This window comes from Austrofundulus limnaeus, unplaced genomic scaffold, assembly GCF_001266775.1.
Source record: "Austrofundulus limnaeus strain Quisiro unplaced genomic scaffold, Austrofundulus_limnaeus-1.0 Scaffold687, whole genome shotgun sequence".
NCBI classification, from domain to species: domain Eukaryota; kingdom Metazoa; phylum Chordata; class Actinopteri; order Cyprinodontiformes; family Rivulidae; genus Austrofundulus; species Austrofundulus limnaeus.
Window position 1 is genome coordinate 173311 of NW_013953089.1, and position 12342 is coordinate 185652.

The 12342-nt window shown below is 39.1% G+C and overlaps 1 protein-coding gene across 2 annotated transcripts in view; it reads left to right on the forward strand.

The window, feature by feature from the left end:
• Positions 1-12342, forward strand: part of lima1a (LIM domain and actin binding 1a) — a 41592-nt gene that overhangs the window by 7626 nt on the left and 21624 nt on the right. For both annotated transcript variants that reach the window (XM_014027821.1, XM_014027822.1), the window contains exon 4: positions 7238-7618. In XM_014027821.1, coding sequence (XP_013883275.1) covers positions 7238-7618 — 381 coding nt within the window. The remainder of the gene's footprint in view (positions 1-7237; positions 7619-12342) is intronic.

Genomic DNA, 12342 nt, shown 5'->3' on the forward strand with positions numbered 1-12342 from the left:
TCTATCTATCTATCTATCTATCTATCTATCTATCTATCTATCTATCTATCTATCCATCCATGTGTATATTATACACACACATACACCCATTTACTGGATTGTACTTTGTGCCTGGAACATACAGTACTATAATACCCCCCTCCCACCCAAAGTATTTTAACATTGCACACTATGGATGAGTGAGATCCATGAAGCATTGTTTATTATTCCATCAGTTTGTTTTAAAGTAACTTCTRATKAACATCTAACTGGTTTTCTCTGTTAAAGTTTGCGCTCTGACATGTCACATGTTTTAACAATGTTTAATTCATGTAGTTCTTGAGTAAAACCTCCGTCTCTTCTAGATGAAAACAAAATAACTGGTGATTACTTCAGTTTTTGAAACTTTTGTTAAATAACAATACTAAAGTAGAATAATTATTAGAGAAAACAATGAAAGGGCTTGCCACGTGTCACCCTATTTAAACAAAGACCTGTTTGTTGGAGATCACTGTGATCTACTGCCATCTCAGGTTTGAGCCACACATGTCTAAAATTAGTTGAGTGATGGTCAGTTTTGCATTTTAGWTATGGTAGCCATCTTGGATTTTTAGTTGTTGTTCAGCTTGTTCTTAGCTTTTACTATACCAGTTTTCAGCYCTGTAAGACTTAAATTGGCTGAATTAGAGCCTTTTTGTAAATTACCATTAGCAGTTAGCTTAAACTTGTGATTAACATTCAGAATGTGTCGAGTTTAGTTCACTCAACCAACTGCTGTGTGAAAACTATAAGGTCTATTGAAATAAATTTTGAACTTAAAATGACAGAAGATATTGGATTTTACGCTTGGAAATTTTCAAATTTGTACAACACTTTGTCTCAGAGATATGACAAGTTAAAAATAGTCATTGTTTTGCTTCTGAACCGGAGCTAAAACAGAAATGTTCCTGTTCAGTGACTTTTTATTCTTATTCATTTGATAAGGTAAGCTTTAATAACACTGCTGTTTTTAAAGCCCATCACCACTAAAGGAAAAATGGTGATAATGTCTGTATTTTGTGTTAGCAAAATATCTCATCAGTTACTGGAGGGATTTTTATGAAACTATCATGGATGAACGTTTAGAACGGATGAACCTTTTTGGAGACAATCCAATTCAAGCTGGCTGCACAGCTAATGAATCTTAAACACATAAAAGCAGATACTGAGTTAAACTAGTGTGGAGAGTCATTCAACATATACACAAGGAGCATCTGTACTCACAATTGTTGGAGTTAACTTGTCTGTTAGCAAAATATACTATGAACCACTGGACAACGGTGTTACAGAAAGGTTCAGTTGTTGGATGTATTTAAAAACAATATTTAAAGAGAAGCTAATCAACAACTAACTTACAATAACTCTAATTCAGTCAACTTTACAGAGTTAAACTAGTGTGGTAGTAGCTGAGAGTCATTCACAGCACACACTGTACGTGTCATGTTTTAAATTCAGTCTCTTTAAGGAAGGATGGGACTTTGAATTTTATGCTTTTTCATTAAATAAATAAGGCCACAATGCAGCAAAATCCATCCCTAACATAGTGAACGTAGATCTGAAAGTCAAACCATTTAGAGAAAACCTTTAGCAGACTGTCTGAAGCCTCGGATTTACATTCTTACTTTTTACCTTTTTTAAGTTGTTTAAAATGAAACAGCAGCTTTAAAGTGCCTGTGACATGCCTATCCTTCAAATACAAAAAGTCAAAGAAAGCATCTTTATACTTAAGAAAATTGGCATTGTCCACATGATTTTACCCATTTTGTTGCATAACTGGCCTATTTTCTTTTAAATTTGGCTCAGCCAAATCAAAACAGGAAGTGACATCAAAGGGGAACTCGATAATAAAAKAAACTCGCTGGTCTCTGTTTATTAAAGCAAAATTATTTAAACTTTAACTCTTTGTCTCTCGACAGCAACTAAAATAATCTAAACAAACATCAGATTTTTCTCTACAGTCTGTTAGCTTTTGTTACAACGCTCGGTTTACAAGCAGACATTCCTTTTTGACATCACTTCCTGTTTCTTCACAGGCAAATATCTCAACAACCGTTCATCTCAGAGGCGTGACGTTTGCTTTGCAATATGTTATCAATGTTATCTTTCCAAAAATGCATTCGTGTTTRTTACAAAAATTTGATGTCACAGGCACTTTAAGCTTCATCATTTTGTTAAACACAGCAGACATCACATGATGACTTKTTTTTTTATTGTGGTAGGATGGTTTTGTTTAAAGAAAACTACTTCCTGCTGATCAGTTTAGTGTTTCTGCTTTAATGCAGAGGTTTAGAGAAAATGTTTTACATTTCCTGCTTTAAAAACAGATGATCTGTAGAACCACTCATTCAGACTCAGTTTTTATTGTTTTATCCTTTCTTCAGGTTTCCAGCAGACTCTCTCTCTCTCTCTCATTTCATTTCCTGGCCGTATTTTCCTTCTTTCCCTCGCTGTCTGTTTCTGATTTCTCTTTCCCCTCCCTCTCACCCTCAACCTTCGCCCCCTCCTCTCCTCGTTTCCTCTGCTCCTTCCTTCGCTCTGGCTTGTAGGGGGTGGGCGAGTTCCTTCATGCTGCTTCTCTCTGATCAGTTCTCTGCTTTCCTCATCTGGGACAGCTTGTAGCGTTTTCAGGCTCAGCAGCTGGACTGTGGGCTCCTCTGCTTCCATCTCAGGTTGTTTTAAACTCCTTTTTACTACTTTGTGCAGTTTGTGCTGTAGTTCTGGTTCTGCTGTGTCTCTGTGTGTAGGTGTGTGTTTAACTGTGTTTGATTGAACCCGTTTTAGGAATCAGCAGGTAAAAGTATAACATTGCTGGATTTTATGAAGCTAAATGAGTCCTGGTCCACAGATCAGCCCGGACCCTCTGAGAGGGTCAGAGCTTCAGGGTCTGATTTGTTTGAGGAGCTGATGGTAAAACTGAACTGACTGCTGGGTCTTAAACTGCACATCTGTATTATTTATGGTCTGAAGGTGGACCTGGTAAGCAGGGACCACCTCTGGACTCAYGGGTCACCGGAGCTGAGCAGCTTGATTTGTAGATTTATTTAGTTTTCGCACATCTCGGATCATAAATAGATTGAAAATACTTCTTTAAATGACAAATGTCATGTAAGGCTAAATCTAATGTAATGAAAGTTGCCTTCCTTCCTTCCTGCATTCCTTCCTTCTTGTCTTGCATGTAAAAAGTTGTGCAACACTTTATTAAAGTATTCATTCCTCTCAAACTTTTCCACATTGTCACATTAAAACCATCAACTTAAAGTGATTGTATGTGACAAACCAATAGGAAGTGGCTCATGGTTGAGAAGTAGAGGGTTTTAAAAAATATTTTTAACACTGAAAATTTTGAAAAGTACATTTTGTTTTCAGCCACTGAAGCCAGTTTGAATATTATTTTTAAATCTAACAAAGTTTAAGTTTCTCAACTTTATTCCTGATCTGTCTGCTGTGTTTCTTGGTCTTCATGATGTTTGATCATTAATGTTCTGAGAATCACAGAACAGCTGGATTCATACAGACATTAGATTCCACACGTTTATTAATAAAACCATTTGAATAAATACATTTCAATAAAATAAAGTGATGAGCTCCTAAACCCAGTGACTGGTCGGCTCATCTAGCAGAATTAACTGCAGTCCAGGGTTTGCAGGAAGTGGAACTTTGGTCCTCATCATTACAGACTTGTTGGAAGCTTTCAGCATGGATTCAGGTCAGGACTTGGATCAGGCCGCTCCAAGGTCTTCGTTATGCTTAAAGTACCTGTGACATGCATATTCTTCAAATACAAAAGGTCAAAGAAAACATCTTTATATTTAAGGAAGTTGGAATAATACACACAATTTAACCCATTTTGTCTCATAACTGGCATATTTTATTTTGAACTTCACTCAAAGTGAAACAGGAAGTGACATCAGAGGGGAACTTTTTAACAAAAAACTCTGGTCTTTGTTTATTGAAACAATATTATTTGAACTCTGACTCTTTTTCATCTCTCTGATAGAGACTCAAAATAATTTTAAACATCAGATTTTTCTCTACAGTCTGTGTTTGCTGTTGTAGCAACGCTCTGTTTCCATGCAGACATTCCCCTTTGACATCACTTCCTGTYACTTCACAGGCAAATATCTTAACAACCCTTCATCTCAGTGACATGAAATTTATTTTGCAATATTCTATCAATGTCCTCTTTTTAAAAATGCATTCATATGTATTACAAAAATTTGACATCACAGGCACATTAATTGAAGTCACTCAAAAGGTGGAGACTCTGGTTCTGCAGCAGGACAATGATCTAAAACTCAGCAAACTCTTCTTCAGCTTCAGGTCACAGGCAGAAACCAGACGTTCTCCTGCAGGAGTTTCTGGTAGACGTCAGAACTTGTGGTTCCAGTCACAACAGCAGGTGTTCCAGGACCATCACACCACCATCACCGTGTTTCACTGCTGTACGTTTAACACCTCTTGTTTTGGGACAAACCTTTCAAGAGAGTTCCACTTTGGACCCGTCAGTCCTTTGAGTATTCTCCTAAAAGTCTTTGGGACCATCGATGTTTTCTGATGAACAAAGACAAGCCTTTATTGTTGTTTTTATCTGCCCTGCTGGTCATTTTCACTCTTGATCTCTTTCTCATGGTGCAGGCATGAACTGAGGCGAGCGAGGCCCGCAGCTGGAGAAAATACATTTCCTGTGAAGATGCTAGTGTGAATGCTTCTTGCTTAAAACTGCAGAAGAAGCCCAAGTCGAGCTGAAAAATTTTGGTGGCAAAACTGTTTAATGCAAGTTCAGTTTGAAGCATAAAAAGCTGAGAAAAGCTAAAAGAAGCTGAAGGAAGTTTAAATTTGCACATTAAAGTTTCAGTAAAATGTACAAGTTAGCAGCAGAATAGCTAAAGAGCCTGCAGCTCTGTGGTGCTGTGGGTTTCCCTTGTGGGTAACAGACATGCAAAACAATCAAATGAGGAACAAGGCAGATGCTTCTGTAGTTAAAATGTGCAGATGTTGGGTGGGTGAATACTTCTGCAGGTGCTGGATGTGTTGAATTATCTGTAAATTGAACTAAAGTTAGCTTTGACTGCYTATTGGACAGGGCCATCGCTAAAAGTTAACCAGATAAATCGCCATTAAATTGGATTTGCTGCTCCTTTTGTTTTTTAGACGAGATAAAGTAAAAGACRAAAAATGGACACAATAAAATAAAATGGAAAAGTTAAAATATAAAACACAATGTGCACTATACAAAAAAAAAATATATATATATATAAGAAAGAATAAGGATTTTTTTTGCAGAATCTACTTCTCAGTTACTTGAAAATACTGCACATGAGAAATACTACAAAAATAGTGCACTTGAGATATATTTCCCACATTTGATTTTGCCCATGGGGTTGAAATGAAATGTGTTGTTTGCCGTTATTTTCTGTTGTTCCGTGCCGTGATGGCTTTGGGGGAAAAAGCTGTTGTAGATCCAACGATTAAACAAACTTTTTAAAAAGGAAAGTACTTTGACCTTCTGAGAGGCGAGTCATTCTGCTGCTCGCTGAACAAAAACACTTTCAGTTTAGGTTTGACTCTTAGCTAACTTTCTTTATACCTTTTTTAGYTTCTGATTGTCTTTGGCTGCTCGTGTCTTCAGCACAGAGAAGCAGAATGAACACACCAGTTGTTTCTCTCTTCTGATTATCGGCCTTGACTTGTTTTGATCAAACCTGTGTAGACGTGGGCTGAAGTATGCAGGAGACGTGCACAATCTGACAAAACATGCATGTTCTCTGGATGTTTGGGGCTCTTTATTACACTTGGCTCCAGGTATTTTTATGTTCCAGTTAAGATCATTTCTTGCTGTTGTCGTGAGGTGATGGAAAACTGTAATGGAAACCAGCTGCTGTTTCCTGGACCGTTTATTGACTTTATTTTTAAACTTTACCTGGTTCTCATTATTTGACTCTAAATAACTTTTCTTACAGTAAAAACTGAATGCTATTAGAAAGTTCTTGTAAAAACCTGAGCGAGTCGTTATTACCTGTTGCTAAAAGCTCTGTTTCTCTCAAACCATGAAACTAATTTAATTATTTGAGGAACATGCTGGTACCAAAACCACACGGATAGTTTTWGTGAAACGTCCAGCTATAGAGTTAAAACTTCATGTTCCTGAGAGTGAAAACTAAAAACAAACCAGCTGCAAGATCTTAACCCAACCCTCTGATGTGAAGGTGGGTCACGGGCTTTCCTCCAAGGAATGCAGAACCTTTCAGGGTTTGATAAAGTTCCAGTGAATCCAAATAAATCCTCCATTAGGTTGTGTTGAAGACCTCAGTCTGGATGTTAGTAAAACTTTTTGAATTGGAAGTAAAGGAAAACTGAAGTGATGTTTGGTCCCTGCTGGTCTGAACCTGAACTCTGGTTCTGCATGTGGAGCAGGCAGTTTGGGTTTTATAAAAAAAAGTGATTTTAAATTAATAAGGCAGCGGGTCCTTCCTGAGCCCCCTCTAGCTGATTAATTCATTTTAATAATGTTTTAGTTTTGAAGTTTAAAGGCCCTGTGACATGCCTGTCCTTCAAATACAAAATGTCAAAGAAAACATCATACTGAAGAAAATTACCATAATACACATGATTTTACCTATTTTGTCTCATAACTGGCCTATTTTCTTTTGAACTTGGTTCAGCCAAAATGAAACAGGAAGTGACATCAAAGGGGAACTCATTGATAAAAGAAACTCCCTGGTCTTTGTTTATTGAAACAATATTATTTAAACTTTAACTTTTCATCTCTCTGATAGCGACTCAAAAAATTTCTAAAGAAACATCAGATTCTCTACAGTCTGTGTTGTTAAACTTTGTAGCAATGCTCTGTTCACATGCAGACATTCCCCTTTCACATCACTTCCTGTTACTTCACATGCAAATATCTCAACTGTTCATCTCAGCAACATGAAATTTATTTTGCAATATGTTATGTTATCTTTCCAAAAAAGCATTCATATTTATAAAAAATTGATGTCACAGGCACTTTAAATGCTCCAGCCTTCCTGTCTGAGCTGCTCCTGTCAGCTGAGCTCCTTCACTGTCTGCTTTTAAAACTCCTCCTTTATTCTCTGAGATTTGCCACAGCCTTATGTTTTTATTTTTTTACCTTTTTTAATTCTTTGTTTTTATGTTTTGTTTTAGCGTTGCAGCTGAGAGTTTTTGTTATAAAGCAGTTTTCATTTCCTGGTTTCTGCAGGTTCCAGAAGCTCTGCCCCCCTCCCTGGCTACTGGTAATCTGAGTGTTTTAAAGAAACGCTGGGAGCAGCGGCAGCAGCAGCCTCGGACCACCCCGTGCAGCCCCACAGCCCCCCAGTGCCACAGTTCATCTACCCTCTCCAAAGCGCCATCCTCTTCCTCACTGATCCAGTCCCAGTCTGGCAGACTGAAAAGGAGCCAGACTTGCTCTGAGACCAGGACCAGGAGCAGTCTGTCCCCAGATCCTGAAGACCAGATGGACAGCAGAGACCCAGAGAGGCAGGAGGAGTGGGCTGCAGCAGGGGGGTCTGACGTGGAAAACCCCAGCGTTCCCATCAACAGCCTGAAGATGATGTTTGAGAGAGGAGAGAGTCACGACAAGGCAGGTCCAACTCTCTTCACACACTCTCCTTTACTGWTCAGGATCCATGTTTTCCACTGAAGCAGAGTTCATACTGACAGCCTGTAAAAACATGGCTTTATTTGCTCTGAGGCAGCTTTTAAAGCAGCCTGGCCCTTGCCTTCCTACACAGTTCTGCTCAATTCTTTTCTCTGAATCATCTGGGATTTCTCCCATATAGACGAGGATTTCTTCGGGAGAATTTAAACTGGGCCAATCAGCGAACAGAAGGAGGAGTTGTGAACGATGACATTGATTTTCTGCTGTTTTATTCTGCCTGTAGTTTAGCAATAACAGTGAATGAAGTGAATGAAGACATTCAGTCCGTGTTAACAAGACTGTTTAAAGCACACACAATTTCCTGTTAGCTTCTTATCTTATGAGATTGGGTAAAATCAGAAACAATTTTTTTAAACTTCACTAGAGGCCACTCCTCCAACAAGAAATTGTTTCTCAATAGCCAAGAGTCCAGACCCCRTGTATGAAGCAAAGAGAAGAAAAGGGCTGGTTTCAACAGGCTAAAATTATAACCCAAACAAGACAAGTAATGTCACCTGAGCATTTGTTATTGTCTCGTTAGTTAAAGATCTACAACTGATCTAACYATCAGAGCCRATTTAAGATGGCCACCACAGTTATACCATCTGTTCCAATCCCAAAAAGACAACAGCTTAGTCAGATTTAAACATGCCTTCCTTTTTATATGCTGTTAACTGTGTGTGAGTTAAAACACAAAGTCCGTTTTATCTCAAACAAAGAATCCAGTTTCACTGATTCAGGCTTTTCCTCAGAGGAGTAATCTGACCTGACCCCACTGCAAAACACGCACGCACGCACGCATGCACACACACTCAGCTGACAGGAACATCCTCCCGGGCAGACTCCATGATGAGCCCCTGGTGTTATGTTTTATCAGGCAGTTCATTCTTTGTGGAGGAATGTACCATCCAGTCATGTGTTGCTTTGAGGCATGTAAAATATCATGAACTGATACTCAGAGTTTGACAGGTTCAACACACATCACCCAATTGTAGCAAGAGAGAGCCCTCGTGTCCTCAGAAGGCCGTTTTACCATTTTATATTTTTTCAGATTACACTCTGGTCTGACAGAGACTCATCACCAGTGCTTAAAGTAAAACATTTACTTATTAAAAACTTAATAAAAGATTAGGCCTTTATTGTCATCATACAGAGCACAATGAAATTACAGACCAAAAGACCATACTTCAACTCTTTTTTTGTGAACATTTACCTCTTATTTAGTTACGAGTGTGTATCAATAGCTGCGTTTCCATTGCAAATGTGCGCGAAACTTTGAAGATATTCTGTAAATGTAAAAAAAAAAATAAAAAAAAAAACAGTTTCGCAATTGTGGTGTTTCCATTAAAATCACGCATAAATATCTATGTTCTCACAATAAGTCATTACAAATGTGGTGCCAACTGATGTAAACACTTACATTCATATTGCTACAACGACACTAGCACTCATCAGCCGTCAGAGGAGATGTCAGCGTCTTATCGAGGCTTTCGACCGACAAGCCCCTTATACTTAGGAACAGCTACTTATGTGGCATTTTGGACAAAATGTAGTCAGTGATTTTACTAATTCTACTTCCTGTTGTCTTTTTCGTTGACWTTTTTGCCAGTAGTAACATCCGGTTGTTGATCACGTGACTCACGTGATGCGAAAAAAGTGTTTCCATTGCAGTTTTGCAAAATACACCAATTTTAATATGGCTGGAAAACCACCTTATCCTAGTGCAAAGCTATTTTGTTGAAAAACTTTTTTTTTTTCAAATTTGGCATGTTTCCATTAAGCTAATTTATTTTCGCAATTCTAATTTGCGCATTATTATGGTCAATGGAAATGCAGCTATAGTCACTGTAGCTGTGTTTCCATCTACACATTTTATGCACATTTTTAAGTGTCGCATTAGAAAAGGTGAACAAAAACAAAAAATTAGAAAAAACTACATTTTCGCTAAAATTTTTACTAAGGTTTTTTCCCTCGAAAAAGAGTTAATGCACAAAAGGGGAGATGGAAACACATTTTCTGAATTAGTTGTGAGGTAGCGAACATTTACCTTGATCAGCTGTTTCTACTGTCCAATAATTTTAATAATCCTTCTCCCGCTGTCTGCGTCTTCTCAGATRTTCCTGTGACATGAAGAGAATTGCATTTTTTTCTGTCTTCAGACAGGAGACAGAAAACACCAATACTAGTTGATATGACAGAATAATAACTTTTCTGATAGTAGCAACACATTCCTTATAACTTCTCTCCATTGTCCTGAGATGTATATCCCTGTGACTTTACAGGAAGTTGACTTTACCTCCTGTTTACTAATTCCTGTTTACTACTTCCTGTTTMCTACAGCCATGTGTAACGCCAATGTCTGACGTAATTACACTTTGTGTAACCAGGTTGATTCGCTCCAAGCCAGTTGATGAAAGCACGTCTGATTTACATTTTCTTCCCCCACCTTTGCAACATTTTAAAACTTCACTCAAAATTTGCATTAAAATTGGATGGAAAGACAGCTAATGTGACAAAGTTTGGGCTCTGGAAACCAACTACTGCAGAAGGATTGGATTCTCCTGTGCAGTTGTCCAGGGAGTGAGGAGTCAGATGGGTGTGGGGGTACTCACAAACCCCTGCAGCAGCACATCAGAGGGTTTCTTCTCTGGCTTCCAGCTGCAGGAGGGAAGGTTCTGACTGTTTGCATTTATGCACTCAAGTTACCCATCCCTGTCAGGGTGTCAGGATGGTGTCCTGGAAGGTTAACTTTTGTTCCCCTGATTGGCTTCCAATGTCCATGTGGTCAGTAATAGTCACCTGAAGGGGAGTAACTGGGAGGAACAGCCTCCTTGATCTGAACCAGAGCAGTGTTCTGTTATCAGACTTCTGCCAGGCCATGACGAACACCATGTTAAAGGTTAAGTGCTGATCATCAGTTTTGTAATCCTTTCATCAGATTTCAGCCTCATGTCTTGGTAGTTCTGACAAAGAAAGGGGCAGAGCTGTCAGCTGACCACCTGGTGGGGAGTTGAATCCTGATAAACCCAAAAAGTTTCCATGTCCCGGTCAGGAGCTGTGGTCTGAAGTTCACTGGTGCCTGTTGGTGCAGTGGAAACCAAAGGACCTGTTGGTGGACACCAGTGGTGATGAAGGCTGTCAAACTGAAAGAAGCCTTTTAGAGCTTCTGCTCCCTGTAGATTCCTGAAGCTTTAGACAGGTRCATGGTGACCAGAAGGAAGTAGGAGAGACCATGGAGGAAATGCTGTTTCTTGGCCTCAGGGTGGTTCTGACAAACTGTTCAGTAACTCAGAAAGAGAGTGCAGGCTCCTACCCAGATTCTGCTTGGCTTGGCTGTGGACCTGCTGACCCAAACTAGGGACATAGTCATGGTAGGAGCACTTTGAGGATCTCCTAAATTTGGCTAAATGTATGCCTTTGTAGAGGCAGAGTGTGAGGACTCTTGGGAAGATGAGTCCATCACCTTGGCAGGAGTTGGAAGCAGTTAAAAACCTTCCTGGTAGCAGGGTACCACAGGTGGATGAAATCCTCCCTGAGATGCTGAAAGCCTCTGAACACTGTGTGACTAGTCTGGTTGACTSTTTGTCACATAGCAGACTGGGACACCTGCCAGGACCAGACTGTGGTGGTTTCTATAAATTATGGGTCCTAACAGTGTCTTCCAGCTATTAAAGAATCACACTTCTCAGTCTCAGGAAGGTTTTCTCCTGAGTGTTGGAAGAGACTCAAACCTCAGACTCAGGAGGATTTCACCCGGACCACGGGAACAGTGAACCAGGGCCCRTATTTGTCAAAATTCTTAGAGTGGAAGTTTGGACTTTAGTGTCAAATTTCTTAGGTTTACTCCTACTCTCAGATGCCAGTTATCAAAATGCTTTAAGGGGCAATATCATGTAAAATCTACTTTTTTGAGTTTTACATCATGTTATAATGTTATCCTYTCATCAAAAACATGCACGGAGTCTTACTTTGACTCATACATGCATGTTTGAGAAATCTTGTAGTGTCCWGAGGCAGCTAGGCAGGGGAGAAAAAAACCACCGGTTGGGACTAGAACCACCTTTTGGGATCAGCTCCTCCTCTGGGCTGGGTCTCCAAGCTCAGCTTCCTCATTGCAGAGCATACACACCCACCCCACTGCGACTAAATTTATATTTAACACTAAAATTACCTTAAATATTAAACATTAAATGTTCAGGTGAAATCATACCTCGAGTGATACTAATTGTAAAAAATGTAATTCAAAATAAAGGATTGCATAAATTCTGACCCTCTTTTAAAGCAGTTGTTTTTAAATCAACTCAGCAAAAGTTTGAAAAGTTCAAATCTTCACTGACAAAGAAGACAAAATATATTTTACCTTATTTGTTGGTAAAAGGCAGCGAGTTTAGATTGATTATGACAGATTTATTAAGACAGTTAAAAGAACCAATCATCTGAGGGGGTGAAACCATCCTGTAGGTGTTGTAGATGTGAACACAGTGATATGTCCACTTGTTCAGGAGATATTTCGCTAACAAAGACTATCAACTGCCTTGAAGTTTTGGTAAAGACTGATGAAAACAAGTGAACATGTAAACATGGTTAGTTTTAAAGAACCGCGGGAACAGCAGCTTATTGTTCTCTCTCTCACACACACACACACACACACACACACACACACACAC